Source organism: Perognathus longimembris, chromosome 4 (assembly GCF_023159225.1).
Source record: "Perognathus longimembris pacificus isolate PPM17 chromosome 4, ASM2315922v1, whole genome shotgun sequence".
Lineage (NCBI taxonomy): Eukaryota > Metazoa > Chordata > Mammalia > Rodentia > Heteromyidae > Perognathus > Perognathus longimembris.
In genome coordinates this window covers 57,184,028-57,199,459 of record NC_063164.1, presented here as the reverse complement: position 1 = coordinate 57,199,459, position 15,432 = coordinate 57,184,028, and the positions used below count along the sequence as shown (strand labels likewise).

General features: G+C 36.6%; 1 protein-coding gene across 13 annotated transcripts in view; it reads right to left on the bottom strand.

Moving 5' to 3' along the window:
* The window catches only part of LOC125349995 (sodium channel protein type 3 subunit alpha), a 77,941-nt gene that overhangs the window by 28,585 nt on the left and 33,924 nt on the right, over positions 1-15,432 (bottom strand). For all 13 annotated transcript variants that reach the window (XM_048344265.1, XM_048344273.1, XM_048344271.1 and 10 more), the window contains 4 exons: positions 14,856-15,094; positions 8,056-8,229; positions 7,540-7,896; positions 4,904-5,374 (listed from right to left, as the gene is read on the bottom strand). In XM_048344265.1, coding sequence (XP_048200222.1) covers positions 4,904-5,374; positions 7,540-7,896; positions 8,056-8,229; positions 14,856-15,094 — 1,241 coding nt within the window. The remainder of the gene's footprint in view (positions 1-4,903; positions 5,375-7,539; positions 7,897-8,055; positions 8,230-14,855; positions 15,095-15,432) is intronic.

Below are 15,432 nucleotides of genomic sequence, written 5' to 3'. Positions count from 1 at the left end.
TAAAGTCTACAAGGTTAAACTGGAAAGCCCAGTCACAGAGCTAAATAAGATGTTGGGACTGCCAGTGTCGCCTGACCATGCTGTGAAGTGTCACACGCTAAGCACAGAGCAGCTGCGCCAGTCTAGCACTTCCTTGCCACGGCAGGGGAAGGAATGTAGCCGAGTAACATGCAGGCCAGTCAAAAGTCATTGAGAAAGTGATTGTACATGTACAACTTGCTTGGGTAACCTGGGCAAAAGTGGTGGCACGAATCTCTGGCTGGTTAAAAAACCCCAGAGCTGCATTCTTGATGGCTCCAGCTTGATTTTACCCCTGTGAGAAGTAAGAAGGGTAAGCAGTGAGGGTCATCATATGATATTGCTAGATTGAGCTTGGAATTCAACCACAATTAACGACTGTTAAAACCATTTCTTCTCCCTCTTTCAAATAAAACCAAGAAACAATTAAGAGCTATTGTATAAATATCTAAAATTAGGTAAAGAGGCGATGAAATGATGACTTCAACTTTAAAAATGCAAAATCAAATGAAACTCTATATTTGTTGCTCGCATGGTTAATATATTTCTGTTTTTCCAAGATTAAAAAAAATGCCTTCAACTGTCTTATATTTTTCTCATGCATAGCTTTATATTTACTTTTATGCCAACATGTTTATATCAGTAACATATATCTACACAGATACAATGTACATGTACTTATGTAATATAGTGTACCATATGTTGAATTACAGCAATCCACATTTATATCTCTAAAAACTTTCAAGGGTCAAGCAAGTTTTGTTATTTAAAAAAGGGAAATAATAGAGGAGCTGGAGTTTTCAAACATCATCTAAATTAATTATTAATTTATGGTTTCCTCTTAAGGCAGAACATTTATATAATTTTGAAGGAGTTTGCTTTTTAGTGAGAAATGCACAGCCCAGTGGTTTAGCCTGTATGGCTAAACCTGTATAGCCTGGATAGCCTGTATGGTCAGCAAGGAGGAAAGACATCTTCTGTTCCCCAAAGCATAGCTTGCTGTTGCACTATTTTGTGGCCAAAAAACTAAGCAGTATGGACTGAAACACTTGTTTACAGTGTGTGTGTGCGTGTGTGTGTGCGTGTGTGTGTGTTCTGTCTGTCCATATGTGAGCCTTTAAAAAAAAAACCCAGCTGAAGTAAGTATCTACCTGATAGATAGCCCATATTCAAAGTTGGCACTTTGGGAAAATTTCAGATGTAACTGTACTTAGCTATAATTTATATAAATCCACCTAATAGAACATGTCATTTTTTGCTCTTACTTTTAAAACTCAATTTTCTATTTTGTGTGTGAATCTAAATGAAAATTGTCCTGTTTCAGCTGGGGTTTGTTAGGTACTAATTTAAACAGATCATCCATATAAAATACATGGTTCAATTTAATAATTGCTGGGCAATATCATTTGAAATTTTAAACCAGCTTTGTCAAAATACAAAGCGGTACTTTCATTTTGGTGATTTCCCCCTAGTATATCTATGTATTTTAAGCAATTTTACTACATTCCATAACCACATTTCATGTATGCAAATTAGCTTAATCTACAAAAGATTGGTTATAAAAATCACCCAGTAAGGAAATTTTGTTTAGCTAACCAATGTTTTCCAAAACTTGGTAATGGAGCAAGAAATTGCATTTCAATATTTCAAGTTGTGATGGTGAGCCATGAAAAAGAAATAGCTGTGGACCTTTTGAGGTTCACTTCAGTATTTTAGAAACTGATTGGAAGGAAATTAAGACATTTACTTCCCATAAAGAACATGTCATAGACCTGTGGTACTCATCGTATAAAAGTCCTCTTGCTTTGTGAGCTTTCTCTTGGCCCTATGTCTACCTTTTCTTGATCTAAGTCTTGTTAGTTTTGTGTGTTTTTTTCTCTCACTTTTGCGTTACACTCCCCCTTTTTATATTAATCTCTTCTATTTCCAGGTAACAAAATTAACTATAAAATCTACAGCATCAAGTCCATTTTCAACCCTCATTTTCCATCCAGACCTCAATTCTCTGTTCTATTGCTTCTTCAGCACAGTCACTCCTTGTTTCTGTGGAGGAGTCATTCCCAGCCCCTGCAAATACCCAAATGGCAGATGCTCTAGTCCTGGAAAACTGCCCTTGTACCTGCATATTACCAAAACATAACTCGTTATACCTGAAATAATCTCTAGATCATTTATATTAACTAATACAATAATTAACACAAGAAAATATACTATATAAATAGTTGTTATTTTGTACTTTTAGGGGGAAAAAAGAAGAAAATTCTGTGCATGTTAAGTATAGATGCATTTTTTACATAATAGTTTTGACCCCTGGTCTATTTACTGTGTAGATGTAGAATACATGTATTTAGAGAGTCAGTCACATAACTCAATTGAACCTCTCAGCTCAAATAAGTCTGATAACCTTTACGTAAAGATCATTTCAGACAATGATACACTTCCCAGTTTCTGATTTAGGTGTGTGTGTGTGTGTGTGTGTGTGTGTGTGTGTGTGTGTGTGTGTGTGTGCATGTTTCAATCATGGAGCTTGAATTCTGGGCCCGGGCACTGTCCCTGAGCTCTTCAGCTTGATGCTAGTGCTATACCACTTGAGTCACAATGCCACTTGCAGTTTTTATGGTGGTTAGCTGGAGATAAAAGTCTCACTGACTTTCCTGTCTGGGTTGTTTTGAACCTCTATCCTCAGATCTCAGCCTCCTGAGTAGCTAGGATTATAGGCATGAACCACTAGCACTCAGAGGAATTTCTGATTCTTTATGTTTCTTAAATTGCTTTTTTATCTTAGCTCAAAATTTTATCATCTTATTGCTGTCAAATGTTTTTTATCACATTCCCCAAGATATCTCTCAATCTAGACCGTTTGTCCTTGGATATAAAATATTAGTTCTGATATAATAATTTCTTTTTGTCTTCCTGTGTTTAGGGTGAAAAACTAATATAATATAATGCCTTATTGACTGTGAAGTCAATTCTGCACTCTGACTTACTTGAACAATTACTATCTGAAACTACCCAACCCTCTCAAGCATATTTCCCACTATCTTCTCCACCTTAATACTCAGGCTCACTCTCATCTCTGGCTTTTCTGTTCTGTATTTCTTTTTTCTGTTTATCTATATTTGATCCAAACTTTCAGACATACTTTAATTTTATCTCTGCCATTTATAATTTTAGATGCAGGATTAAGCATTTAGATAGATATTTATAGATTCCATGAAGTGTGTCAGTCAAGTATGTGGTGATTTCACTCAAGTAAAATTGTGTGTTAACATTCTTCATTAAATCTTCCTTACCCCAAGAATACAGTAGACTGCACAATTTATAGAAGGCATTCAGTAATAATTGGTGCTTCGAAAATCAATGTCAGGGGCTGGGAATATGGCCTAGTGGCAAGAGTGCTTGCCTCCTACACATGAAGCTCTCAGTTCGATTCCCCAGCACCACATATATGGAAAACGGCCAGAAGGGGCGCTGTGGCTCAGGTGGCAGAATGTTAGCCTTGAGCTGGAAGAAGCCAGGGATGGTGCTCAGGCCCTGAGTCCAAGGCCCAGGACTGGCCAAAAAAAAAAAAAAAATCAATGTCAGGTGATGGAAAATAAAGTTAGTATTAAATCCTTAGAAAGAGTCAAATCACATAGCAGTGAACTTGCTAAGGAGACTTCAAGTATAATTCAAGGAAAGGACACTACTACCTGATTTAAAAAAAAACGTTTTTCAAAATATTTTAATATTTAGAATTATGACACATCTCAACTCTGAAGTCTGTGGGAAATCAGACAACTATGAATTGTAATGTTGTCAGCTACTTATTACAAGTGTTTCAGACCAAATTTTGTTGGTAGACATATTTTAAAAGGGAAACTTCCAAAATGTTTCCACAAAATCAGACAGTATTGGCCTGAATCATATGGTGTCAGCATTATATCCTGTAGCCAAAACATCTTTCCTGAGGCCACTTGTAGATTTACTTCTGATTGGTATACTAGAAATCCATAAATAAATAATAGTCAAAGTTTTTTTTTTGCAACAAAAAAGAATTGAAGAATTACTGCCATTAAGCTACTCTAGAAGTTTTGATAAACAACTTCCCCTCCTCCTTTCTTCCCTTTTCCCCTCTCTGGCTCCTTTGTTTCACCCCTTCTCTCCCTCAACCACTCCCTTTCTCCTTTCCATCAACTGCTAGGAATGCTATAGTAAGAGCTGGTTTTCCATCTATTATCTAACATTAATCCTGAAGTACAGCTTTTAAAAGTAATTCTTAGTATTTTTGAGTTGATCTGGAAGACTTTATAGATTTGGCCATACTTGGTGGGATAGAATTAATTCAGAACTACTATCATTTTCCTAATATTTCTAATACTTTTATAAATAATACAACTCATCCCACTGAATAAAACTTTCAGAGATGAACAGAGATTACACAAAACTTCCACTTTTAAAGTAAGAGAAAAGTCTAATATGGACAGTAAAGAGATAAACCCAGCACAATTATCCATAAAACCGACTACTGATTTTTCTGAAGAGCATAATATAATGTGGCAGACAATGTATTAAGTAGTATCTCTTCATTGTATAAGGTCACATTTGAAATTGTCCCTCAAATTATCAAGAAGACAAGCTTACTAATTTTTCACAAGAGTGATTCTCTGCAAGAAGCTGAATGTTTATATTTTCTCAATTTCTCATAATTTCCCAACATTATCCTATGACTTCACTAGTACTGTAATTTCAGTGCCAGAGATTAAAACTGTCCCTTGCATATGCTATTCTACTATTGAGATAAGTTCTCAATGTATTACTTTTTAATGATGCAAATTAACAACAGAAATAACAACAGTGTGTGTGCATTATAGGAAATGCAGCCCAAACTTAATCACATCCTTACCTCTTTGCTTTCTTCTAGTTCTGACTCACTGCTGAACTCTTCAGTATTCAAATTTTCAAAGTCAGACTCTCCAACAGCAATTGGCACTGTTACAGTGAGGCTGGGGTTGTTTATGAATGACATGTGATCATTTTCATCATTTGCATATTTTTCCACACTACTTCCAGTGCCTACACCACTGGTGGTTCCATTTCCATCTTTAAGATAATTCAGCTCTTTGCTGATTTCAATTCCAGTGTTATTGGACATGCACCTTTCCATTTTGTTGTCCTTATGGATTTCTATGACTTTGGGCTCTCTAAAAAAGGCTTTGCGAAAACACTCCCATATTTTACTTTTTACATAATCAATTCCCTTTTGCATCCTTCCCACAGCAATCTGGAGATTGTTCATTTCATTATCATCATCAGTAGCAGCAAGGTTGTCAGAGCTAAATGAGCTCAACAATAAGGCTAGAAAGAGGTTCAGAACCTAGAAGAATAAGAAAGAAAAAAAAAGGCAAGGCAAGGAAAGAAAGACATTCTGTGTTAATATTAAATTATGCATGAGATTTTAAAAGATTTTAATGAATACTTATTGAATGCTTATTATATATCAGCCTCTGTTGAAATCACGTGCTGATAAAGTTAACCTTGTGGAAAGGCAAAATGGCAAGCCAGCCACTTCTACTTCCCCACTGTGAAGAAAAACAGAGACTTAGTGTCTCTACTTAGGCTTATGGTGAAAAGACAAAATCCTACTTTCATGTGTTTTCTTTAATCAAGGAGAAAAAATTATTTTCCCATCTAATTCCTTTTACTTTACCATTTTGTCTAGCTTCATATGTATAAATAATAACTTATTTAATAACTTGATGATACATGCAAAAACAATATTCTTTTTTTCTTTATCAAGCACAAACATTTTGGTTCATTACCTTGAAGTAGTTGTACATAAGAGTTACCATCAATTAAGCAATTTATGAATACAATGTTTCTTGACCAGTTTCACCCATCTCAACATTGTCTCTGACCCACCACTTTCTTTATTCTTTTGAGGCTTTTCATATATACATTGAATTCTGAACAGCATTCTTCCCCTATGCCTTATCTTCATTCTTCTACCTCTCTCCCCTTAGAAACACTACTCTTGATATACAAATTCCTTTGGTCCAATGGCTGTAATGCACAGTACCAGAAACTTCCAAATGAAATGTATAAAAGCTTTAAAACACCTCTATCAAGTGGTTTTTGAAACGTATTTGTTCAAATAGCTCAACAAAAAGAGAGAACTCTAAAATTATTCTGAAGTTTAGGTAGACCCATATCATGTAAATTGCCTTTTCTTTTCCTTTTCCTTTGTGGGGAAAGATTTGTAAATGCTAATTCTCAGAGTACCCTTGTGATACAGAGGAGAAATTTAAGTAATAACCATTGGGAATACACAAATAATTCACAATTTATTATCTAAAAGAGAATTCATTTATGAAATAAATAAATGTAATTATTGAGTTTTTACATGGTACACTGTAGGAAGAAACAAGAAACCCCACTTTGTTGCTTTATATATTAAATTTTGTTCAGACTATAACTTTTTAATGTATTATTTTGAGAAAAATTACAGGTTCAAAGGCATCTTTCTTTTGAGTAATCTTATCTGAAATTTACCCTTCAAAGGAATTCTGTAAAGAAGTGTTTGTCCACACATGACTTTTATAAGTGTACTTATAAAAACATTACCTATATAAACTTTTTATATGGATGCTTTTAAGTCATAGCTAAAAATAAGTATTATTTTTTAGATCCTGCCAGTTTATATATATAAGTTATTCAAATTATAATGGCTTATTTCCTTCTGATAAGGCAAAATCAGGGAAGAACGTAGTGTGTGTGTGTGTGTGTGTGTGTGTGTGTGTGTGTGTGTGTTCATTGGCTTTGAACTGTGGGTTTGGGAGTTGCCCCTAAGATTTAGTTCTCAAGGCTAGTGCTCTACCACTTGAGCCATGGCTCCACTTCTAGCTTTTGTGGTAATTAATCAGAAATAAGTGTACCATAGACTTTCTTGCCTGGGCTAGCTTTGAGCCATGGTCCCCAAATTCAGCCTACTGAGTAGTTAGAATTGCAGACATGAGCCACCAGTGCCTGGGTTCGTATCATACTTAATTCTTTGAATAATTATAACCTGAAGCTCAAATACAATAATCTATTTTATTATAATTTATCTTCAAAAATTGCTGGTATGAAATCTGTATTTCTCAGTAAACAAATAGTATGAACATGTAAAAAGCAGTCATTTCAGTGTGAAATAGTTGTCTTCAGGATTAGCAGAGATTTTCTTATCAAAATAATATTAGAATGAGCCTTCATGAAGAATGTTTTGATCATCAAGTGAAGGAAAACAAAGAAACAAAAATAAGTTTTTATGATTCTGGAACTCTCATTAGAGGTAGCTTATGTAATCCTGCACCCACCATACTTATTCCAGCGTCCCTAGTAGGAATCCAGAGCCTCAGAACTGAGTAACTGGCTCCTGGTCATGCTAATAGGTGGGATTTGAGTCTAAGTCACTTACTATTAAACCTACAATTTTGTATCTCAGGCCACCTTATTACCTATCACCTAGTTCAGTCCTTAGGAACATTCACAACTCATACATACCACGAGGTTTCCGATCACCATGACCAACATGAAAACAATAAGGCACATGGTTTGGCCAGCCACCTCCATGCAGTCCCACATGGTTTCTATCCACTCTCCACACAGCACGCGGAACACGATGAGGAAGGAGTGGAAGAAGTCATTCATGTGCCAGCGAGGCAGCTTGCAGTCCTCGTTGATCTTGCAGACGCATTCTTTGTAGCTCTTACCAAAGAGCTGCATGCCAACCACAGCAAAGATGAAGACGATGATGGCCAACACGAGGGTTAGATTTCCCAGCGCCCCCACGGAGTTGCCAATGATCTTAATTAGCATATTTAGAGTGGGCCATGATTTGGCCAACTTGAAGACTCGTAGCTATAATACAATGAGAAGATACTTTTAATAATAAGCACTATATTTTTTATTCATAACAGTATCATTAAAGCAACTATAATAGCTATGTCGATACACATTTCAAGTTTCAATGTTATTCCAGTAAGAGATAGGATGTAAACAGTGCATGCAGGTAGATACCAATCTGAATGATCGTAGTACAGACAATCCCTCCACATTTGACAGACCAAGTTCCATTAAGCTCAGGCTGACAATAATCCCATCAAAGATGTTCCAGCCCTCTTGGAAATAATAATAGGGGTCCATGGCAATGATCTTGAGAACCATTTCTGCTGTGAAGATCCCAGTGAAGACCTGTAGGAAAACAGAGATGAGCACTGAAAACCTTTCATGCTGACAGAATCCATAAAGACAATATATAAAGATCACCAAGCCTAGTGAAAACAAATATGGAAACTTTAAAATTAACAAATCAGCTCAAGTTCAGAGTCCACCCCTCCCCCTTCTAATGTAGTATTTTGTGAAGTGGATTTGTCTTAAGAAATCAGTTGGATTTTCTGGAAAAAACTTTCACCACTCACAAACTCAACCTGATACTTGATAAAGGCTACTTTATTACTGGTTCCTTGATACAGGAGGCTTCTCGAAGCAAATCTGTTTTGGAGGTCATTCCACATCAGGAACAGATCCATCTATTTGGGGCCACTTATTATACATTACTTAAAAATTAGTAAAAGGACACTTGGCTCTAGATTGTGAGTTTTTCATTATGCCACAGCGTTTTGTTTCTAGAATTTTATAAACATTTCTGAAGCAACATTGTATTTGCTACAAATGTTTCATAACAATGATCTTTGGATGTGTGCCTCAGAATTAAGGTTAATGGATTAATAGGGCAAAGAACTGCAGAGTTAGTTGAAGCCAGCAGGAGAACATTCTCACTATGCACATAGCCATAATTAAGATAAATGAATTATTTGAGTTGCTAGATAAAATGTGTATTTGATAATGGAAAGAAAAAAATAATGAAACAAAGTCAACACGGAGTCTACAACTTAAAACTATAGTAAGAGAGATAAGAGGTCATAAAGTGTTATAAAATTACTTTTTCAAAAGGTTTTCTAAAAGCAACTGATTCCATAGATCTACAGGTAGACTCTATCATTCTCTATAGGTAAAAACTGCATTTTGTGATGGTAATGTCAAGTTTTTAATTATTAAAATAAATCAGCCTTTACCTTAAAGGAACTCTCGAAAATCACAGTGCTGAAAGTAGTTGGTGTCCTGAAACATCACATCAAAGAGAACTTAACTCATTCTTACAATAGTTTAAAAGTAGTGAACACCTACTTTTTCTAATCACAAGAAAAGCTAAAAGAAAATACTAAGTACTATAGTGATGTGTTCATGGATATTAAAATAGAACTCTTTTTTTTTTTTTTTTGGCCAGTCCTGGGCCTTGGACTCAGGGCCGGAGCACCGTCCCTGGCTTCTTCCCGCTCAAGGCTAGCACTCTGCCACTTGAGCCACAGCACCGCTTCTGGCCGTTTTCTGTATATGTGGTGCTGGGGATTCAAACCTAGGGCCTCGTGTATCCGAGGCAGGCACTCTTGCCACTAGGCTATATCCCCAGCCCAAAATAGAACTCATTTTGAGCAAGCTGTTGTTAATGGAAGTCCATGATTGAGATTCATACTGAAAATCATGTTTTTATTTTTAGAATAGCTCACCCTGGAATCTTTTTCCAAACAGAGTTTTCCCGGTGAGTTTAAAATAAATTCTAACTTATAAAAATTTGATGTCTTATATGAAACTTTCAGAAGTAGCTATTATTTGAAACAGGCACCCTGATGACAGAAGTGCATTAAAGAGAGCTAGAAATTCTTCAGATAAATGACCTTCAAATCTCTCTTCCTACAGAAATATCATGAGGTGATTTTTAAGATCTTCTGAAATGATTACATCTCATGCAGCTAACAATCGAATACTCTCAATTCATACTTTCATCCAAAAATGTAATCCCAGAGTCATATATGGTAGCATATGCCTACAATCCCCCACTTGGGAGGCTGGAGTGGAAATGCTGCAAGTTTGAGGCCAACCTAAGCTATCTGGAGAACACCAGAATAAGCTGGGCTACACAGGGAGATCATCTCAAAGCAAAAGAAACTCCAAATGTACCATGACCATGAAACCTGTCTTTAAAATAAATATTTTAATTTTCAATTACAATTTTGAATTCAAAATTACAGCTTTCTCTTCTTAAATATTTTCAATTTCGGGATTGTCATTGGAACATTGTAGTGCAGATTTAGTACTTTCAGGTTATTTGAGAATGTCTGTATGAGGAGGATTTCAAACCTATTTTTTACTGAAAGGCTTTTCATCTTACAGAAACCCTAAGGTTGTCAGCATGGGTTTTGAAATGGCTAAAAGCTAACCCCCAAACTACCATCTAAATATAGTCCTTTAGAGAAACTCTGTGAAGACTCAGCCTTTATATTCAAATGTAATCAATCCAACCAGCCAGGAAGTTGATGTAATTTTTATGTTCTGCAGCAACAGGATGCAAACCGGGGCATATCAACTATGCCAAGACTAAAGTTTCCACACTCTTTGAAATTATTTTAGTATTATTCTTAAGTCATCTAACACCTTTACATCTTCACCTCCATGTCAGTATGCAATAATTTGAGCACTAGTAAACTAGCCCATAGAAATTCAACTTTGTTTTCATGAGCAAAATAATCTCCTCACAAATTATAACACAGGGGTTGGGGATTCAGCTCAGAGGAAGAGCACTTGCCTGGCAAGTGCAAGGCCCTGAGTTCGGTCCTCAGCTCTGGAGAAAAAAAAACTATAAAATATAACACAAATCTCCTTTGATGTAAAATACAGCCCATAGACAGCTAAGTGTTCATTAATCTAAGAAACAGTTTCTACCTAGCTCTCTCTCTCACTCAATCCTTATATGTAATATATTTCTTATTTATATATGTATAAATATTATAAAATTATGAGCATCAAACAAGATATTATATTAGAAATTACTTGAAAGGATGTACTGTGTGTGTGTGTGTGTGTGTGTGTGTGTGTGTGTGTGTGTGTGTGTGATTGTACTGGATTTTAACTCAGAACCTGAATGCTGTCTCTCAACTTTTTTCACTCAAGGCTGAGGCTCTGCACCTTAAGCCACATCTCAATTTCCAGCTTTTTGGTGGTTATTTCATGACAAGAGTTTCATGGACTTTCCTGCCAAGGCTGGTTTCAAATCACAATCCTCAAATCTCAGTGTCCCGAGTAGCTAGGATTATAGGCATAGGCCACCCGGGCTCCATTATACAATGTCCCATTGATAGGAGATGTTATTATTGATTATAGCAGAGACGTTTCAACCAATATGGGCAGTTACATTCAGTTAGAAATTACTCATTTTTGTCATTTATGCTTTCTATCTAGATCAACCTTGTTTTTCCAACACTAACTTGAATTTTACTGATGAGTCTACCATAATGATCCAGTATGGATAAATTTCTCTTCTCAGTATATAGGCCATGATGAAAAACAATTTTAGAGTTGGAAGAGGAGTGGAAAATCCCCCAGTACAACACACATAGTTGTGTGTGTTTTGAAAATAGGCCCAACAATCCATGTGATGTTCAGACACACAGACCTTTAGCTTGAACTCTTCCCTAAGACCCAGACTATGTGCTCTCATCTACTCTTTTTCCATTTGATCATCTTTAATCCAACCTCTTTTATCCTGTGCTTGCATACTCAACAGATTCAACACTGGATGTCTATAAGACCCTAATTTCCTGCTTTACTCTGGTAAATTTCCAAAATATTCTCACTTGTTCAATTTCCCCAACTGTCCAATATCCTGGGGAAAACATAAGAGCTACAGCAGAAATATTTTCCATCACTATTTCAAAAGAAAGGTCTAAGAGGTCAATAGCATATATGTAAGAGGAAGGAAGCTGCTTAATGATCACATGCTAGATGCCAGGTACAATGCTATGTGTTTTCACACTACCTTACATGACCTTCATTCACAACAATTCACACAGATGGGTAGGTATTATTGCACCCATTTCAATAACAGAACACAAACACTTGTACTGTTTGTGGTACTTTTCCAGAGTCTGTAATTTTAGTAAGGATTGGCAATTATGGTCAAATGCTGTTTCAGCTGAGTCCAAAGCCTGTGTTCTTTTGCAAATTGTGTGACCCAATGAAACTCTTTGGAGATACAACCAACCAATGGGTGATTCACTGAATGACCATAGCACAAATATTGTGGGAGATACAGAAAAAAACAACTGAATTTTAACTTATATCATTGAGTAATTTATAACAGATTTGAAAAACAAAAGTCAAAATGTAAGAATATTTTTAATGATAATCACATTTTTAAGTTCTTAAGAGTTAAGAAGGGCTGGGGATATAGCCTAGTGGCAAGAGTGCCTGCCTCGGATACACGAGGCCCTAGGTTCGATTCCCCAGCACCACATATACAGAAAACGGCCAGAAGCGGTGCTGTGGCTCAAGTGGCAGAGTGCTAGCCTTGAGCGGGAAGAAGCCAGGGACAGTGCTCAGGCCCTGAGTCCAAGGCCCACGACTGGCCAAAAAAAAAAAAAAAAAAAAAAAAAAAGAGTTAAGAAAAGGTGCTCAATGTGGACTGTCAGGTTAGGAAAGAAGGGGATGAAGATAAACCTTGAGGAATATGAACTATTGACACGAATTGAATAAAAATACTTCAAATATGAATGTAGAGAACAATGGATAATAAACTTTCCAACATTAAACATATAAATTTTTGTGAGGTATGTTTTATGTTGTATGGTGACTTGACTAACCCTTTGGGGTTCATGGTGGCTATTTAAGAAAAAAGAGACAAAGGTAATAAATATTACTTTAGTAGTATCTTAAGGTCTGTTGGAAGAAGAAATAAGGAGCTATCATATCAAATTGATAAAAGAAAGGCAAAAATCAGTCATAATGACTATAATATTTCTATCATTGGCTAGAAGGCCACTATTAAAGGTAAAATAAAACAAAATAGAAGTGAGGATGACAATAGTTGAAATAAACTATGGGAAAGATAATTTTCTAGCTGTGTGCATGTGGTGCTTAAAGCAGTCCTTGAGCAGTGATCTGTAAACAGTTAGAATTACAGATTTGGAACACAATTTACAGCGAGCGGTACTGTCCATAATCCTGAGAGTATAAAAATACCAAGTAAAAAAGACCTCTTTAGTGGGCATTAAAAAGTCCAAGGAAGGGCTGGGGATATAGCCTAGTGGCAAGAGTGCCTGCCTCGGATACACGAGGCCCTAGGTTCGATTCCCCAGCACCACATATACAGAAAACGGCCAGAAGCGGTGCTGTGGCTCAAGTGGCACAGTGCTAGCCTTGAGCGGGAAGAAGCCAGGGACAGTGCTCAGGCCCTGAGTCCAAGGCCCACGACTGGCCAAAAAAAAAAAAAAAAAAGTCCAAGGAAGGAAAAAAAGGAAGGGAGGGAGGGAGGGAGGGAGGGAGGGAGGGAGGGAGGGAGGGAGGGAGGGAGGGAGGGAGGGAGGGAGGGAGGGAGGGAGGGAGGGAGGGAACGAGCAAGGAAAGACAAGAGAAAGATGAAGGAAAGGAAAAGAAGTAAAAAGAAGAGGAGGGGGAAGGAGGAGAAAGAAGGGGTATGGAGGGGAGGGGAGACGAGAAAGAAAAGAACATTAGAGGTATTATGCAAAGGACATGTTGGGTGTTCTCCTGAGTTAAACAGCACAGAGAAGCTGAGCTCCTCCACCACAGTACACATTCATGGCCAGCATTCCTTTTCTTCCTTCTCTTAGGAACTGTTTCTACTTTTGTAAGACTGCTGCATTTTCACCAGACTCCACATCTTACACCAAGGTTGATTAAGCCAAAGAAGGTCATCTACTCAACTAAGCCAAAAAGTCCTCTTCAGAGTCTTTGAACTGGAACTAAAAAAGAGATCTAAGCTTTTGTTAGTGGGCAGGCTGTAAGATGTAAAAAGAATCTGTGAGCTATGTATGTGAACACACTTGGTGCTGACAATATCTGAACCATATCAGCACAGGTCAACAAAACTGATGCTATCACTAGTTCAGGCCTAACTAAAAGTGTTCAATCCCACTCATAATCCTAACATTCACAGGAAAGAATTCTAAATTACATGCCAGAAATTACAGTGAAGAACCACTGTCTCACATACTTCATTTGAATAATTTTTAGATTAAGCACTAAGAATATACTGGAGCAAAACAAACAATACAGTGGTTATGTATAAGGTATACATATGTACTAAACCCAATGTATTCAATTATACACATGGATAACTTTTATGAGAAAGAGACAGGGGGCATTTGAAGTGTAAAACTAAAAAAATGAATGTGACAGAGATAATAGACAATTTACAAATAATCACAGATGGAAGTTCACCAAACTTGAACCAAAATTATGGCTGATGTGCAAATATCTTTTTTTTTTTAACCAGCTATTTCTTGTATGGCAATGATGCAGCATTTTAGTGGTATGTGGTAATTCAATCTTAAGTGATTATACTTTTTATTTTCCACAAAAATATCTATTTGGGTCATTTCTTCAGTGGACATGATTTGTTTGTGAAAAAAAAAAAGTTTGTGGAACCAGGATCTCATGTTTACATTGGATCTGCATTAATGACCAGGAAGAAATCCTGGTAAGGAAATCCTGTAAAGACTGTCGGGAGTTTACAACTGTAACAATCCATGATTAACCAGTACAGACATTGGTCTGAACAATCTGCATTGATATTGTATTAATTTTAGATCACGTCTTTGAGATGTCCTATAATGCCACGTTCGTTTCTTCCTCCTGTGAAGAAAGGCTGTATCATTTTGAGGTTCAACACAGAAGAGATAGCACATTCCTTTAGTCTATCTATATCCTGCCAAGGAAAATAAATAGACTTCAAATGAACTTACCAGGTTTCCTACAGTCAACACACTACTGAATTGGTCAGTCATGGGGTAGTGTTCCATGGCCATAAAGAGAGTATTTAAGACAATGCAAATAGTGATGGCAAGATCAACAAATGGATCCATTACAATTAAATTCACAAGATGCTTTACTTTTAACCATGCGTCACAGCAATCCCAGATCAAGAACACATTGGCAAATCTGTACCAGCAAGGTGGGCATTTCTGTCTAGATTCTTCAAGTTCTGCAGGAACAATAACATTTATAAGTAAGAGTAAAATATAATATTGTTGCTGGTAGATGAAATGTTGTTTAATAAAATCGATGCTTATACTTAGGAGAGAAAAATATTAGTTTAACACACAAGAGAAGATAATCCCATTAATTATTTCCAATAAAGTGCTCATTAAAAGCCACACATGGGCGTGAATGCCTGTAACCCAAGCTACAATCATGAGGCAGAGATTAGGTGGATCATGGTTTGAGAACAGCCTGGGAAAATGTGTGAAAGTCTGTGGAAAATAACTATAAAGCATAAACATCCAGGGATGTGGATCAATTGATACAGTGCTTCCCGAGCAA